At 39.0% G+C, this 18,503-nt stretch overlaps 1 protein-coding gene across 16 annotated transcripts in view; it reads right to left on the bottom strand.

Moving 5' to 3' along the window:
- Nucleotides 1–1,639: 1,639 nt before the first annotated feature.
- Nucleotides 1,640–18,503, bottom strand: part of LOC124305706 (muscle calcium channel subunit alpha-1) — a 77,770-nt gene continuing 60,906 nt past the window's right edge. For 12 of the 16 annotated variants that reach the window (XM_046765379.1, XM_046765375.1, XM_046765378.1 and 9 more), the window contains 17 exons: nucleotides 18,201–18,347; nucleotides 16,706–16,907; nucleotides 16,231–16,500; nucleotides 16,056–16,142; nucleotides 15,764–15,952; nucleotides 14,596–14,698; nucleotides 14,292–14,443; nucleotides 13,666–13,890; nucleotides 13,332–13,536; nucleotides 13,089–13,222; nucleotides 12,482–12,583; nucleotides 11,971–12,072; nucleotides 11,727–11,842; nucleotides 11,218–11,370; nucleotides 9,044–9,087; nucleotides 5,923–6,050; nucleotides 1,640–5,674 (listed from right to left, as the gene is read on the bottom strand). In XM_046765379.1, the coding sequence (XP_046621335.1) occupies nucleotides 5,288–5,674; nucleotides 5,923–6,050; nucleotides 9,044–9,087; nucleotides 11,218–11,370; nucleotides 11,727–11,842; nucleotides 11,971–12,072; nucleotides 12,482–12,583; nucleotides 13,089–13,222; nucleotides 13,332–13,536; nucleotides 13,666–13,890; nucleotides 14,292–14,443; nucleotides 14,596–14,698; nucleotides 15,764–15,952; nucleotides 16,056–16,142; nucleotides 16,231–16,500; nucleotides 16,706–16,907; nucleotides 18,201–18,347 (2,746 nt within the window). In that variant the 3' untranslated portion in view covers nucleotides 1,640–5,287. Of the gene's footprint in view, nucleotides 5,675–5,922; nucleotides 6,051–9,043; nucleotides 9,088–11,217; nucleotides 11,371–11,493; nucleotides 11,626–11,726; nucleotides 11,843–11,970; nucleotides 12,073–12,481; nucleotides 12,584–13,088; nucleotides 13,223–13,331; nucleotides 13,537–13,665; nucleotides 13,891–14,291; nucleotides 14,444–14,595; nucleotides 14,699–15,763; nucleotides 15,953–16,055; nucleotides 16,143–16,230; nucleotides 16,501–16,705; nucleotides 16,908–18,200; nucleotides 18,348–18,503 lie in introns of those variants that run through there. The other 4 variants (XM_046765381.1, XM_046765387.1, XR_006908419.1 and 1 more) reach the window with 3 other exon arrangements.

Raw genomic sequence — 18,503 nt, 5'->3', positions numbered from 1 at the left:
CGCTGCAGCAGCCTGCAACAATCGTCAACAATTGTGTCCAATTCCGTCGTAAATTTGACCCATGCTACAGGACCATACTACAGTCATGCCCAATTCTGCCGAAAAGCGCTGCACTGAGAAAAAAAAGTGGCTCGTGTAGGAAACTAAAATATTGCTGCCTGCAGGTCACTAGGTATAGCTGTGGGAGCTATACGTATTGCTACGTGAGCCCACTGAACTGTATACAACAGTATGAGAATCCGTCGTTCAGTTCCCACAGCTACACCGTATTGTTCGTGCAAGTGGACAGCAATACTGTTCTGATCGAAGACCATACAAGAACCAGAAATCTGGCTGTCACGGGCACTCCTTTTTCTCAGTGTGCCGATCACAGTCATGCACGATCCGATGCTATAGGGAATTCTATCTGGATAGACAGAGTTCCCTGTAAAAATTCATTGGAGTACCAGGGAGTTTTTGCGGAATCCGGAATCCGATCCGGAATTTGATTATCTTTCGAGGAACCAATCAGAGACGTTCCGGCCATTCTTTGTTACGGATGCCTACGTTTTTACTGTACGAATTTTTGAAAGTATTCCAATTTGATTCAAACGCGGGGAAAGTGGGGACTTAGTCGTACGTTCGGCACAAATAATTCTATACCGGTACGCATATCGCCTTTAGCACATGAAAAACGTAATTTTAGCATGACCTCTCGACGATTTCGTAAACAGTCGAACAAAGGAGTCAAATCATTTATCATACGACAGTGTTAATAGATATATAATTGAAATGGTCGATAGAAAGGTATTCAAAATAAAGAATGCGAAACACGATCATACATTTGAAATACATATTTACCCTTTGAAAAGTCGGCATCTTTTCCTTGGACAATCAGCAAGCTCATAAACCTAGTAAAATGCGGGAATGTAGAAAGTTTAAGTTGCGCCTTACTCTTTCTACGCTACCATCGCAGCCGTTTACACACTCGCCCATGACTCGCACGGTCTTTTCATTATAGTGCATTCATTCGCAAGAAGAGTATCCGACCTGCGGATCACGAATTCTGTTGAAAGTTCTTAAGTGTTTTTATTTTTTTTTTTTTTGCCCAGAATATGGAGTGTACGATGCATACCTCCATCTATTTGGACTTCCTTCGCCCGATTCACTATAGAGCAGATTTTCGAAAATTCGTAGCTTATACTTCATTTTGATGTAATAACATATCGGTTTGGACTTGAATCTCTGAGATCCTTTCACCGAAACCTGAACGGAGGACAACGGAAATAAACATTTAAGGCAAAAATATACAATAGATTTCTTTTATTGCGGCATTTCATTCATCAAACTGTTGATATAATCAATTTTAACCGTTGTAAAGAGAGTCCTATTGATTGAAACTACGTATCACAGGCTTCATATTTTAGGCCAAGGACAGTAGAAGTTTGAGCAGAATCCATGATCCAGAGATTTGATATTCTCTTCGTCTGTGTCAGCTATATTGGTTCTGTTGCAAGATAATTAAATTCATCATGCGGATGGATAGGTGATCTAATTTCTGGCTGATTGTGAGAGAATCAACTTCGCTAAGTCTTTTTACCAATATATGTGTGCGTGGGTGTTATGCATATGACATAAAATTCAATGAGAAGTAGAATAGTGAGTTTTACATTGTAGTTGCACGCTTGGTGAGCAGTTTATTTTTTCAAATTTCAAAAATGGTTTTGGATCGATATATTTATCCAATAACTATAATCGTAACATTATTAGCTATACGTTGATAATTTAGTCTTCTTTGGTCCTAAAGAAGTTATCCATTTTTTAGGCACTTGTTAATATTCAATCGATTTAGTCATAATTTTTCGGCACACGTATGATCCATGGCGTATGATATATAGGTATGTATATGCATATAGTATGCACAGCATACGATGAACAACAGAACCTGCAATGTAGCAGTATTGTTAAGATTATTACTAATACTATCAATATTTTAATGTTCCAACATAAATATATTTTTCATGAAACGATTGATCAATTCTGATTGCGCTTCTCAGTTAGATACAGTCCAGGTGTAGCAATATTTTTAGGTTTCAACACTGCACGCTGTTGAGGCAGGTATACATTTCCACGGTGTACAAGATGCTCATAGGGACCGAGCGTGAGTACGAGTAGCGCCGCGAGTGGCCAAAGTTGTCCCTATCAACGGGACTTGCGTTAACTTTGACAAACGGTCTGGCGGTTATTTGTCATCATTTTTCCGAAAAAACAAATATTTTTACCGAAAAAATGCCTCCTCCCGGTGTAAGAAAATTGAAGATTAGCTGTTGCGCTATCGGTGTTAAAATAGTCTCAGAAATACCGAGTAAATTGGTAAAAGTGTAAACTGTCACTATGCGACAGGACGGTTCAAAACGATTGGTTAATTTCGTGCCATAGCGTAACGACGGAAGTTTATGATTGACTGAGTCATTGGCGTACACAGAGAAAAATGCCCGTCGGTTGGGACAAATAGAATCGATTTGGCGCTGCAGTGAATTTTGCGCACGGTCTCTATAATTTCATAAAAAGTGTCGTACTCTTGGATTTCTTTAATCGGCTCCTATAAGGGTTACGAACAACTTATTGTAGTGATATTCAGCTACTTGTCTACCTAAAGCCGCGTACACATCTGATCGTGAGCACGAAATACAACTGGAAGGCGCTACGATGCCTTCCACGCGAGCCGAGAGAGATAGCGTCATAATCTAGCTGTGCCTCTCTCCGTACAGTTTGGTTCAAAAAGTTATAGCGAGTAGACGAAATATAAACTGAACACAAGGTGAGGCAAGATTCAAATACCATAATTATTGCATCTGAATATTTAAAAAAAGAAAAATAAATAAATAAATAAACATCAAAATTCACTGTGAACCTGGAGAGTAGATATTTTAACCGTGGTGTGAAGAGTGGTGATGCCCGTGATAGATTAATTTTTTGCACACGCTTTACGATACCGTCACAAGCGCATGCGTAACGCTATAAGCATAGACGAAATACGTCATGGCCGTGTTCGACGGTCTGTTCTTTTTGATGAATTCCTTCAAAATGATAGGAGCGCACGCGCAGAACGTACTTCCTGCTGCGCGAGACCGCCACATGCGCAAATTATTACACTAAGGATATAACCTCATAACCTGATACAATGTGTCAACAAGTTACGTGTTTTGCGATAACGCGTTGCTTCTGAGACATCTTTTGTTCTAGGTACAAAGAAAAATCGACAGTAAAAACAATACCGACACTGTTTGACACGTGGTTTGGCCAAATTACCCAGGTTTTGAGGTTATATTCTCATTGTAATAATTTACGCAAGTGCCGGTCTCGCGCAGCAGGAAGTACGTTCTGCGCGTGCGCTCCTATCATTTTGAAGGAATTCATCAAAAAGAAGAGACCGTCGAACACGGCCCATGACGCTATCTTTCTCGGCTCGCTGCTCATCGATGCCGTAGAATAGTAGACGCCGTTCCAGTTATGTTATAGTTAAATGGCCGTGGAGGGGATTTTGACTTGTTCATTGTTACGGACGATACGCGAACGCAACCGGACAACTATCGCGTTTGTTGTCTCGGTCGTTTTCATACGTAATTAACAAAATCCATGAACAAAGCATCCATTCGGCCTTGCCTTGCGCCGTTCCCATTTGTGCTCAGATGTGTACGCGGCTTATGGGTGAGGAATAATAAGGGCTACGCGAATCCTTCTTATTAGAAATATTTCTTTTCATTTCTATCGACAAACCAATTCTCTGTACTAACAATAAGTTGTGGTTGGCGTATGATGGTGTGGCAATGAGTGCCAGGTATCGACTGCCGTTATTCGTTCGACTTCCGTTTACACCCAGGATCCAGGGATCCGCGACAATTTTTGACGCAAAATTATCGGAGAATTGATAGATAGGAATAGAAAAATTTCATTCCGTTCACCGGGAAATATTGTGAGCTATATAAATTGTATATCACTAATAACAAGCAGCTGTCATAGTAATAATGTCTAATTCAATGAGATAGTGCAATTGCAAAACGTCATTGTGGACATGGTAAGAACCTATTTCTGCACTTTGCTGGCCACCTTTGATTAGAATAAAACTCATGGAGACTACACAAGGAGACCGAACTCAAGTGGGAGAATTGACAGAACTTCTCACAGTAATTGTACACATTAGGTTTATTTTTGTACCACTAGCGTCGCTAGTGTTGCTTTTGCACCGAAGTGTCTTTGGTTGCAGGGATGTCCAAGATCGACCAATCGATGATTTTCCAATGAGATTGGTAGAAAGTCTCCAATTCAATCTGCCGCCTTATACTCCCTCCACTGTCTTCGGTGCATGCGGAAAACTAGTGCCATCTTATATTAGCCAGATATTTGTTTGCATGGAATTTGGTATTTTTGTATAGTCTCCATAATATAACTATTCAAGAGGTGACTTTGGTGAAATATTGTTTAAATATGAAAAGAAAAATTCTGTCAGTTCAGATAAAAAACTAAATGACTTAGAAAACTCTAATAAAAAAATTCTCGAGACAATTTTGAGTCCACGGTAGTAGATGTATCGATTAAATACTTTAGCCCTGTATGATTGGAGCTAATCATGCGCAAGGAACGTATCGGAGAAATTTGAAGAAAATCTTCATAATTCTCTATTCCTTGACTTATTGAGTTCAAATTTGGTAGTAATTACAATTGCAGGATTCCAGGCAATTAGTAAAAATTTCAGAAATATTCATTCAAAGATTTGAAACTTTTGCATTCTACCGAAATCTCCTCTTTATACCTGTAAACAATGATGAAGAATACTGGCGAGACTAATGTTTCTGCAGTCATTATTGAGCATGGTGAACATATTAGGGTAGTTCTGAGCATACCACTCCACACCCACCACTATACCGGCCGCAAATTTGGTTTGTTTGAATTATATTAAAAAATAAATTTCATTTATATGTTCATCGTATTTTAGTCATTCTAACTTGCACGACCAATACTTCAAACACCCTGCTTCGTCTCACTGATAATCCATATCAAGATGATATCGCTATTGCTTGGAGAAATCGCGATTGATTCACCGTGTCGTAAAAACACATCCATTTTAAACGGTTTCTTTGAAATCCGACAACTATTTCCAGGTCGTGATTATACTTTAACAATGAGATAGAATTTTGGGTACCACGCAACATAACAACACCGATATGGAATTGTTATAGAGAAATTGAAGATATAAGGGCACATCGCGTGGGTCATCGTATGCGTGTATACGTTGCGTGTAACATTGTTAGGACGGTGATTGTTGTTGTTGCTTTTGCTGTTGTGGCGGCTGTTGCTGATGTCGACGATGTGGGTGTTGGTACTCATGTTGCCGTTGACGATACGTCGTGGCTATTTGTTGACTTGTCATATAATCGTTCTGCCGTTGCATCCGGGGACGATTTGCATGTTGATCACGCTGTCTGAGACTCGGTCTGAGATTTCCGTCTGGCACTTGATCCGATTGTTGTAATTGATAGCTGAGGTTCTGACCCCTTTGTTCATTGAGTAATAGGAGGTGAGCCGCGTGATCCATCTCTTCCTTGGTCATATCCAACGCCTCTTGCATTTCCCTAGATGTATACTTCACGAAGTCAGAGTCGCAATATTTACCGAGGCCTTGCTCAACGAGTACCTGCACAAAAATAACTGATATGAGTCTATAAATGATCAGTATCGTGTACTATGCATGAACCCATGTGCACATTATTACGGCATGTGTCCATTAATTAATCCGAATAGCAATACGTTCGTGGACTATTTATGTATTTCTTTCATTTGTTCGGTCGTCAACTTGAGATTGCCCATACGAAATCTGCACCAGCACCGATTTCCAATCACTGTGGTCGGCAGTCCGGTATGATCGATTCTGTTGAAACTCACCCGCCCGACGAGACTTTCCGCGCTGCCGATGACGTCAAAGTTTGGTTTTCGATCCGCTGGACTCCCCGGTAGACTGTGCGACAGACGATCCGGTCCGGCATTTCCATTACTCTCGCCAGACCAGGTAACTATAATTGGAAAGATTAAGAACCACTCTGCCCAGGCATAATCTTAGAACGGGATTACTAACGGCACTGCATATAAAAATGTAACGCTTTCCTGCTGATATCAAGTACTTAGTTACGAGCATTAAATTAACAATCATCGGATGAGGTTTCACGCGTACTGTTAATATGAAAACAAATGCAAAACCTTAGTATGAAATTACAGATAGATATATAATACTGTACTGGCCTTTAATAGGGGTCAAATTCGATTTTGATCCGGCCACCCTCCAAAACAGTTGAAAATCAGTATTAAAAAACTCAACTAAAATCCCAGCAGTATCCAATGAGAAAACCAGGTGTCTGTAAGCATGAACTTTTCTTCATTGAAGTGAAACGTTTTTTTTTTCTGTGGGTGCTGAAATGATATATGGTCTTTATAAGCGTGGCAAGTGGGCGATTTTCGATGCATGTTAAGTTGCAGCGTGAACTGTGAAGGTTAGTGTTGCAATCGCAAGAGTACTAGTGTGATTACAACACTTGCCTTGGGTCATGCTGCTTTACTCAGGCATCCTTTGCTCACAATGGATATAGCTAAGGTTTTACGTGGATTTTTCCGTATCAATTCGTAACTGTTTTGGAAGGCGGCCAGATCGAAATTTAATTTCACCTCACTAATGGCCAGTCTGATATATACCATAATACGTACATGCGTATTTGAGTGTTCAATACTTGAAATACTTTTGGAAGGCTCATGACTTTTGTATGCCAGGCGAAAGAACAAAGTTATGGTCGGATACGTGTATCACGTTAAATTTATCAGTCAAGAAACTCTTTGGTTCATTCCGATTAATCGCGTGATAATCATGATGGAGAGGGGGGGGGGGGGGGGTAGCTTATATTTTTCAGTGTGCTCATTCGGAATGAATCATACACTGTAGAAGTAATTATATTTTTGGTTTCCACAGAGCTTCGATTGAGGGGCGCAGGTAAGAAAGTACAATGGTCACTCACTGAAAGGGTCAAAATATCGAGTTTTCAACAGCCAAAAATCCAATTCGTCAAAAACTGGTACATCAGCAAATGCTGCTTAACACAATTGGCAAATTATTTTTTATTCAATCCGCGATTCCGCCTTATATATTTGTAAATTATGGTGGTATTCCACAGTTTCTCGTACAAGCATATCGTGTGGAGCTCGTTACTGACTGCAGCAGCGACGCGTAACCGCCTGTAGATCTGTACGTGTACAGAGGTCGGTAATAAGCCAATGCCTTTGCTCTACCGAGATTTAGTAAGTTACGTGAGCCAACTATCCTTCTCGCACAATGGTTTGCATCATACGGGTATCAATTCACACACAGATCAGTCATGATAACTGCAGCCCGATCCGCAATAGAGCCAATACCCGGGTTCTTAGATCTTTGATCACTTAATGTGATGAGAGGGGAGATGCATGCATATTCACGTATGACATATTCACGAGCTTGTTTAGTTCACCAACGAATCCTGTACACTAGGCTGATTCAAAAAAAACGGCTAATTTTTTTTTTTCAAAATCCTCACATAACAACTTCCGAGAAGGTGTGAAAGGACGCCTGTAAAAAGCAGAGCCCTTAATATTATTATTAAGAGGTCGCGCATCGGGAATTTCTATTTCCCGTTTAAATAACACAGGAATAAATTTTTTTAAATTTTGCAATTTCGTATTTTTGCAACGGCTCATTGAATTAGCGGACCAAAGCATATTTTTGTAGGAAATTTGACGCTCCACAAAAAAAGTCCTTACAAAGTTTTCGATAGTCACACTCCTTCAAAAGTTATTCGAGGTCAAAGTTGAACTTACAAAAAAATTCAATGTTTTTTTTTTTTTTCGATGATACTATGAATCTTTTCTCATTATTTTGTTATAAAGAGGATAGATTTCGGAACAATTACATTTTTAAATAGTCAAGTGCATCAGTTATGGATTCTCCATGATAACATGGAGAATAACTTTTGAAGGAGTGTGAATATCGAAAACTTTGTAAGGACTTTTTTTGTAGAGCGTCAAATTTCCTACAAAAATCTGCTTTGGTCCGCTAATTCAATGAGCCGTTGCAAAAATACGAAATTGCAAAATTTAAAAAAATTTATTCCTGTGTTATTTAAACGGGAGATAGAAATTCCCGATGCGCGACCTCTTAATAATAATATTAAGGGCTCTGCTTTTTACAGGCGTCCTTTCACACCTTCTCGGAAGTTTTTATGTGAGGATTTTGAAAAAAAAAATTAGCCGTTTTTTTTGAATCAGCCTACTGTACACATTGTCAAAAATAGATATTGGGTGATAGCAGTAACGTATTTCTTGTTAATTGTAAGTTTGTAATTTTGGTGTACCCTAATAAACAATATTTGTCTCCATAGTTACGATATGAATCGCGCGTATATACTGTGTGTAGGCATAGGGAATACGTCTATTTGTATTTACACTCCGGAGATAAGCTTCCCAATTAGCGGCCACAGAGTGTAACTCGTAATGTTAGTAGATGTCAGATTTTTCCTAGAATGGCGTGAGACTGTGGCATTATTAATCTCAGAATCAGCTACAAATTTAATTACTTTCTTAATAAACACTCTTTCAATACAAGTATAATTTTCTTCTTTCCAAACTATGTACAACGTTACGGGTTGGCGGGGTAGGATTTAACATTACGTCACGTAATTTTGGACCCCCTCCGTCTTCTAAAAATTATCGCTGGTTTCCGGTAACATTGTTTCTACAGCCACAGTCCGGTATTATGTTGCGGTAGTTGCAACATACATGTACCTGTTGGTTAGTTTACTGTTGCAGTTCGTAATATTATATAATTTCAATTTCCATGTCGGTATAGTTAGATGCACAATTTGGAAAATATCAACCAAAGCAAGATTTATCATACACTGCAAACATGCCAAAGAATTTTACAAGAAAGGCTTTAGGATGAATTGTAGACGATTACTCTATGATATTTGAAAAAAGCCCCAACTAATCTTACCATATTCATTTTTCGGGTGGAGATAGTTGCCGCAACTTTGCCCGCTGAAACGTATGACAATCAACAAAACATGGAACGGTAATGAAATTTGAAACGTAGTGTTGTATTAGAGGATGACGATGTCTACGATCGTCGCAAGTAAATTATGCAAAATGGCACTTGCAATTGTTCTATACCCGGTGTCAACGAATGTGTACATAGGCATGTATGCCTCTTTGCATACAATATGCGTACGTAGGTATATGCATGGATTCACATGAGTATGTATGTACATTCGATACACCGTGTGGTCTGCAAATGGGTGACATATTCGACTTCTAGAAAGGGAGGAGGAAATAATAAGTCACAACCGTGGCTCCAAATTTCTACGAATCGAGAAACATCAGGAGGGTAAAGGCCTCCATAGCAAAAATTTCTTTTCTCTTATCAACGAATAAACCTTTTTAACGAAAATTTTCTCTAGCTGTGTCATTTCCGCGTGCGTTAGAAAATATTCAAAGATTTTTTTCATAAAATGTACACATTTTCGAGAAGCCCAAGAAATGTTCCGTGCAGAATGATCTGAATCAATCAAGATTTAAATTTTTCGTAAACATATGAACGTATACTAAATTATAAGTGCAGCTATCGTTTCTCGTGTGAATCTTTTTCTTGACTTCAAGACTTTTTTGGATGAAAGGTAGTAATAAAATTAACCTATCCGAGGAGATGGAAATTTTGTTTTAATAGTTTGTCGTGTCGCAAAAAATAATGGTCTCTGGAAATCCACAGCTGCCACGATAGATACATTTACGTACTTTCGCAATATTTCAATCTTCTTTTATTCAAGTCACTCTGCACTGATCGTGAGAATTTCATGTCACTGATTCTTAGTGCAATTCGTGCACCAAAGCAATGCAGTGCTGACATATCCGCTAATATTACTTCGAGTTTTCTCCATCATATTAAATCATTTTATGAAAAGTCCCGATGGAGTGCTTTAGTATAGAAAATGTGAAAGCAAATAATGCACCACGAGTAGTTGTGTAGCAAATTCACGGTGACTACCATGGTCAGTTCGGTTGCTGATGGTATCAGACGATTACATAACAATATCCCCTATGGGGCCTTTGCACAAAATGATCTGGTATACTGTTAATATAACGTTCCGATAAATATTCCTATAAAAAACGCTCATTTGCAAGAAACAGTAAGTAACAGTAAGTAACATTTTCTTCAAACAGAAATAAATATTTTCGGCCCTCATCGCGGTATTTCCTCTCAATTTGCATATAGTACATGCTCTGTGTATACGAGACCTGAGCAAGTCGACGAAAAAAATCAATACTGTGGGGAGATTTTCTTTGTCCGTTCTCCACAGCAGTTTCAGTTGGTTTCATCAGCGCGCACAGCTTTACTCACAGTGCTTCCAGATCATTGCATTTCGATTTACTACTACACACTGGAAGAATATTGTGCTCACCTTTGGCGTATACTAGTCAAGTTTAGTTAAAAATGGTCCTCCTTACTGAAAACTATTCAGTAAGGAGCTGTAACATGCAAGACGTCGTTAGACGGTTGAATGCGCAGTTTTGCGGGCATTAGGTTACCGCGAACTTTTGACCCGAATCACACAAGATAGTTTTTATAGCAAGTGAATGAAAAGTGGTGGGCTTTGCGTGCTAATTTTGCGTGACGCGAGTGGCCTATTTCTCCCCCCTAAGGACGAAAGTGAGGCAACTGTGGACTGCGCATGCGCGACCCTATCTTTACAACACTGACAATGAGATGAAATTGCCTACTTGCGTCCCGCTAAACTGCTATGCAGAGCTCCACTTTTAATGCGCCTTTGATAAAAACAATATAACGAGGTACTTGTCAAGAAATACTCAAGTTGGACCAAACAAATGGTCCGCGTACAATTTCTCTTATACAGGTAAGCGCGTTTGGCTGCCCTTCGAAAATTCAGCGAGTTGAGGTACCGAGTTTCCTCACATATGAAACTTCCCTACTGGATTTTCGAGAGGGAAACGTCCCATATTTCTACCAATTATAAGATGGTAGAGATTTGTCCCGTGCGAGGTCTATTGCTTCCATTTTCCGCACGTCGGGAATTCCTTCCCCCTTTCTATCCATCTAATTGTTAATTGGGCAACGTAGCATTAATAATTCAGGCGTTTCAGCCGGTGACTTACTCAATTAATTTGTAAGAGTTCTGGTAGTTCATCTGGTGTATATCCGAAGAATTTCCGAATACCGTCAGTGGTCGCAGAGGAATATTTTCTTCGGCATGTATTTGCCTCGGGTCTGCGGCCATCTGGTTCATGGCGTTGTCACCGAAGCTCCTACTGAGTAGAAGTGTAATATTAACATTGTATACTTTATTTACACATGAGTTTCGCAGAGATAAATTGTAGACGTGGATGCGACTAGTTGGATACGTACAATCGAGTAACGTTCAATCCAACCCCCCTAATTTCAGCGGGCCAGAAACGAGGTTGGCACTGGCAGTTTCTAACCATCTGCAGCGGTGTGTCGAGCCGAGCTTGCGTGTATTTCAAAGCCAGTGCTGTCAACCTTATTTCTGCTATGCTCCACTGGAACTAGGGATGTTGGAATCGATTTTACTCGTATCTACAGACCAATAGCTAATAACTGTGGTATCAATGTAAATATCTGTATCAGTATACGAGGTAATATTTACCCGACAACGTTTGGCACAACCTGATGTGACCTGGCAGTTACTTGATTTTGGGTATCGTTGATGGCTCTTTTCGTCGATACGTAGGGTAAAAAGTCAATCGAATTGGTCGGTGAAACCTGGAGTTAAGACAATCAACTTCATTAACACCACATACATGTCGAATGATACAATGGGTAAATCCTCAGACTCGTGACAAAGTAATAATTTAGGTTTGAAATCGGGAATACGAATGAACTCGCGTCACCTTTGAAACGGTCGAATCAACTTTCAACGATTTGGCTCGGTGAAAATTGTGGTGCCCTTTTCGCATACTGGACCAGACGCTACCAAACAATGAGTGATTTCTCTGGAAAGTAAATAAACATATATTATATAATTGAAGAATTCGTGACCATGAAATTTTTTAAGAATTGTTGAATTCGTCGAAGTCGGTTAGTTTTTTGACATCAACTTACTAATTAGCACGTTTCGATCGGGCTACCCGCCGATCATCATCAGGAAAATATTGACATCATACAGGCATTAGGTGTTTACATGTACATCACTTCCTCCACAACGGCGAATATGTAAACACCTGTAAATGCCTGTAGGATATCAATATTTTCCTGATGAAGATCGGCGGATAGCCCGATCAAAACGTCGTAATTAATAAACTGATGTCAAAAAACCCGACCAACTTCGACGAATTCAACCATTCCTATATATTATACATACATATATATCTAATCTATACTGATTGTAAACTCAGGGCTTACCCTGTGCGTTGGTTCAGGATTATCGTCCAGCAGCTCTTCCAAGTTGCCAGAAATTGCTCGCTTTAGTTCTGGTCCAGCTTCGTGAAGCGTTCGCAAACCAGCCTTATAAGAAAATTTTGTTAGACGACACTAGGACTGTAAAGTCGGAATTTTTAGAGACATTCTTCATTGGGTGATTAGGTGAGGCATATGCCGCACGGTCTTGGCATATATAGATATTGTTTGAAATCTGTACTCAATAACCAGTTATCCTTCAAGAAGATTCTGATTGAATTAATTTTATAACAAATGTGCAATCCGTACACGCGTTCATTCTGTTTTTATTGCTTACGGAAACCGAGTTAAAAAAAATTCAAATCAGTCAGTACTAATGGGTCGGGAATGGTGAATTTTTATTTCTTCATGATATTCTTATAAGACGCATTTTTATCACATGTAGATGTGTTGAAATTTGCTACGCTTTCGTAAATGCGTGTACCCGTTCGCAAGTTATCACATCAGAATCAGCAGATCCAAGGAATGAAAAGTTGATCGAATTAGTTATTTCTTGAAACATTTTACTGCTCTGTTTTAGGACAGATACATTTTTCTATAGTAAATCACTGACCTGCAAGGTTACCGTGTTGTGACAGTCTTTGTCACCTTCTTTCATTTCCTGTTCCTTTCGTTTTTTGAAGCGTCGGAAGTAGTCTTGAATAAGAAACGTGGCGTAGAACTTACCAACTGTAACTTCGTCGTCCACTGAAGTTTAAGAGGCAAATTCGATATTATTATCATTATTGTTATCGTTATTGGGATTTCTTCAATTGAAGGATGAATTATGGGAATTGAGAGAAAATTTGATACCGACCTCCGGGAGGTGGTACGACTTGGTCCAATAGTTTCGGACTGGTTCGCTTCCATATCTTCTTTATTACAGCCCTCAGCTCCGCGTTTGCATCATCGATATTACCTTCAGTTTTTATTCTGAGTGAAGTTCGCACAACTGCGAATAAGGTTGCGTTGAATAATACAGTACCGTCGCTGTTAAGGGGCATGTTCATCGACACTAATCGCTGCAAAGAAATAGGTATAGAAATCGATGATATATGCAACACCGAGCGAGACATCGATGAAATTCTGGACATCATGTTTCAAAATCGACAAATGAAGAAAAGCTACTAATTTTCTTCCTGGCGTCTCACCTTGCAAGCAACTCTATGGGGACAAAGTTTACCAAATCCCAATGGCGGTGATATTTTACGTAACAAAGTAACAACGTCAAGATGCTTGATACGGCCCTTGGCGTCGGGATCGTATTCGGACCACAGTCTAATAAACTCGTCGAGATGATGCGGACCAAGTATAGACCAGTCTCTGGTCAAGTAATCGAAATTATCCATTATAACTGCTACGAACAGGTTGATAATCTGTAATATCCCAGTACCAACGTATATAATATATGATCTAACGAACGCGGAAAATGTTATCCGCACGTGTCACACACGATATTTTTAGCAACACCTGCGCAAAAAGTTTGATCTGAGCAACATCTACGGTGGCAGTGACATCCCATATATACCAACGTTATATTTTTGCACTGCTTGGAAATGGGGCTCTTTACGCACGCTCCAGACAATATAACTTTACAAGCAGGTGTTGCAAATTATAATATTATTCAGATGAATTTGACAACGGACAAAACAAGCATCATGCTTTCTCCTCAACTTTTGCGGTATGCACATATGCCGACAATATTGTGCAACGCAACTAGCAATAAAGCAATGTCTACATAGAAAAAAATTAAGTACGTGGGAACGGCACTACTTACAAGAAAGGAACAGAGTACGTAAAAAGAAATAAAGTACGGGAACGCAATGTTTGACCCGCATCCAGTCGAATTTCTTTCGTCACTTCTATTGTCACACTTTACTTCGTTCCCTCGTGCCGCACAATCCATCATGATATCCTGCCAAGACTCACCTGTAAATGGCCCAAGCATTGACATGAGTAATATTTCGTTTCTTTAGGTCGTAAACAGCTTATTTGACAACAATTTTTATGGTACAATGTTAGCGTTCCCTTAACGTACACACAAGTATACTACTATACATATATTTATGTTGAGCATTTACCTGTAGCCGATCTGAATAGGACCAGAACAGATTGCGGAAACGTTTGGAAGTTGTTGTTGCGATGTATCTCTGTATCGTCGTCGAGGGCAATTTTACCGAATACCTGTACGTTATGTAATTATTATACGGTTGCAACGTCTATATGAAATGCGTCATCATTCAGTCCGTTAAAATACTATTAATAACGCCGCACTCTCGCATTGTTTTTAACTTCTAGCGGCTCCCTTTTCTAACTATTCAGAAAATAAAAAGTAGAGTTCTCATGAGATTTTCCTTTTTCGGGGTGGACAGGTGTATGTGTTATCAATTGTTTGTCGGCCGATACCTCGAGAACGAATGAACAGATTTTGGTCTCAACCGACGTAGCTTTTACGAAAAAAAGTCGGACTTGCTATTTGTGCGCAGAGGCGGTTAACTATAATTACATTTTCATAAAATGGAATGATTTTTTCTCTTTGTACTATTGAGTGCAAAGGTAGTGCTATATATAACTTTGCTTGCAATATAACAATAAGGTATTTTTATAATATACAACGAGAGGTGGCATGAACGTATACAATCTTTTTTTTTTCGTGCGAGCCGAGCATCACTAGGATGCTTGGTAAACCAAACAATGATGGTCATTCCTGGGCTCGCTTTACGCGCAGAGTTCCTACTTCAAACGTATATATACGTATATGTATACATCTACTATAGCTGCAGGGCAAAGAGACAGCTCTGTGTTATGGCTTTAGGGGAGTGTTGAAAAGAACAACTCTGGTTATATAGCATGATACAAGTACAGATACATTCAATTATCTTGTTTCAGAGTGTTATGCCAGAATTTGTAGATTTGATCGAAGTAATGCCACAAACTTTACCTTCAGCTCGAAAATGAGACCAAGAAATGAATGTTACGAATATTATTGGATATTCAATTGAAGGATAGACAAGGTAAATCAAGGCAGCAAATTTCACCAACCAATTTAGAATATTTGTACATTCATCGAAAAACAAAAACAAAAATAAAAGAAATGCTGTCTGCTACCTTCCGAGTGAAATTTCAATTAAGAAACTATCTTACTATGCAAACAACGACGGAAAACTAGAGGTGATGTGATCATGTTAATCATAAGTTTTTAAATCGGTAGACTCCTCATCTGGTTCATGCATGAGCCATTATAATTACCTGCATCCCGATAACAGCATATATGAAGAACAGCATTACGATCAGAAGAGCGACATATGGTAGAGCTTGGAAAGACTTGATGAATGTCCATAACAAAGTTCGGATACCTTCCCCTCTGCTTAAGAGTTTCACCAAGCGCATCACGCGGAATAAGCGAAAAAAATTTATGGAGATGATACTGGATCCGCCCTGAAGCAATTCCAATCGGTAAAGGTTACAATGTTTTTACAGTTGCAAACATTTTTGAAAGCTTTGACGATTCAAATTTGAGTTTATTTCGAAGTGTACGTACCCCTCTGACCTCGGAGTACACGATATCTATGAAGCTTCCTAGTACAATGATGAAGTCAAAGACATTCCAGGCATCTCCGAAGTAATTCTACGATCAAATTATATACAAGTTATGTTGAATTTCTAAACATTAATTTGATAACGGCTGTATAATAGAATAAAAATCACATGCTTGCCTTGAATTTGAATGCGGCTAGCTTGAACACGAACTCAAGAGCAAAGACTGCTGTGAAAATCATGTTCAGTATGTCCAAGGCGTCCGTGTAAAACTGTGGCTGCTCGTAGAATTTCATCGCCAGAGTGACCGTATTTATCATAATGAGGGTGAATATGGTGTATTCGAACGGTTGTGATGTGACGAACCACCAAACTTTGTATTGTATACGATGTTTGGGAATGTAACGCCGTACCGGTTTCGCTTTTAGTGCAAACTCTATGCAGTTGCGCTGCGATAATGAAGGGATATTGTACGTATACAATGCTGTACAGACATGTATAAATGCATGGTTCACCTATGCCTATGTGAGGTTTGTCAAGTTACTCAATAATTATAACAAAATATTGCCGCATGCCAGTGCAGGGTAGGTATGTACATAAATATCCTGCGCCGCATACACTGATGAAAATATAGATATTTTCTCCAGTGCTCACCTGATTCTTATCCAATTCGCAATTCTTGTATTCTTGCTCACCCTCGTTTTGGAATGTCACTATAACAAAGCCTACGAATATGTTGACCATAAAAAATGCAATGATAATGATATATACGATGTAGTAAACGGCAACTATTGGTCGAAAGTTGTGGATGGGTCCGTTGTCTTCTTTATTCGAATCAATGGATACCTGCAGTAATCTGGAATTAATAATTATACGACAGTGTATAATCTAGGCATCATCGGTTCTAGCTATCGGAGAGCATTATTTTTTTTATTCTTTCAACTAAGGTAATTAAGAAGTACCACTATTGTCAGTGAAGATAAATGGTTGGGCAATGAGGGCTTAATAATCAGTTTCCATAATAATTTCTCGATGTGCAAGACTCAATTTCGTTGTGGGCACAATGATTGCGTTGCTATTAAACCCATTCATTTATGATTGAAAGTATTTAAACATCATAGTTATTGTTCGTCGGGATATTTCACATGCAATCGTTTTTAATTCTATCAGGGTAATCGTCGTAATTGATGTCATTAACTCATTGAATCGAAACTGTTTTATTGATGCCTTCGTATTCGGAACAAAAAAAAAGGATACTTAATTAAAGTAAATGGACTCTAACAAAATTTATTTTGTTGGTTCAAGAATTCCTTTCCCTTCGTGTGAGTTCTTTCGATGAGAACGATTCCTTGACGAGTCATGATTCCAAAGAGTCTTTCGTTCCTCTTGACAAAGAGAATTGGTTCAGTCAAACCCACTTTTTTACTTAAACCGATCTCAAATACCAGTTTCAAGGTCAGTTTTGCCGCAGATATTATAGGGGGGTGATTTTTGCCGATCTTGAGGTGAAAATCACCCGGTGAAGAGTCCAATATTTTTTGCTAGTGTTTTCGTTCAACTTTCATCTGTTTCACTAACTATTCGTAATTAAAAACGCAATATTTAACGAGGTTTCCCATAAGAACCCATGCATAGAAAATGAATTTTCTCGTCTTATGTTGAGTGAACGTTGTATAGTATAGTGTAGAACAGCCATAGGAAAAATATTAATAAAATTCAGAATGTTTTTCAGCATTTTGCTTTGACACGTGAAACTCATTGAATCCAGGTACGAATCATTCGAATAGGACCATAGGAAATTAGCTATCCCAGTTGGCAGTTAGCGTTGACGTAGGTGTATGGTTGAGCAGAGACTATAGATTCAAGTTGCATATACAGGTTAGCGCGTCCCAGGCGGAGGAAATTTAGATTTTGTATGAAATCAGGGTTTCATTGTAGTTAGTGTAAAGGTAGAGTCAGTCGTTGGATGGTTTGATAGTTGGATGACGTTTATATAGGTGTACATAATGGGATTAAGCCCGTTTTAATTGATAGCCTCTTTTTTTGCGATTAGTGTATGCACTTCACGCAAGTATTGCCTTTGGACATAGAAATATATTAATAATCGAGTCAAGTTATGTAATAATATTCGTATAAGATTAATTCTTACGCGGGCCAGCCCTCGAACGTTGACACCGTGAACAGAGTCAGCATAGCTTTAGCAACGTTATCAAAGTGAAATGTATTCTGGTCCCATTTTCGATTCTCAACCGATGGCTTATTGATATCACCGTCGTCGAACGCGAGATACGTGCCTCTGAAAAAATCGAAATTTAGCCTATATAAACGTTTTGATGCGAAATCAAGTTTTAATCATAACTTAATGGCTATCAATTAAAGTTCCCACATTCGTTTGCCAAATTATAGGTGCCCATACCTATAGTATAGCCGACATAGTGCGTATACCGGGAGT

Source organism: Neodiprion virginianus, chromosome 5, assembly GCF_021901495.1.
Source record: "Neodiprion virginianus isolate iyNeoVirg1 chromosome 5, iyNeoVirg1.1, whole genome shotgun sequence".
Lineage (NCBI taxonomy): Eukaryota > Metazoa > Arthropoda > Insecta > Hymenoptera > Diprionidae > Neodiprion > Neodiprion virginianus.
Note: the sequence above shows the minus strand (reverse complement) of the source record. Positions and strands in the feature narration are given on the sequence as shown.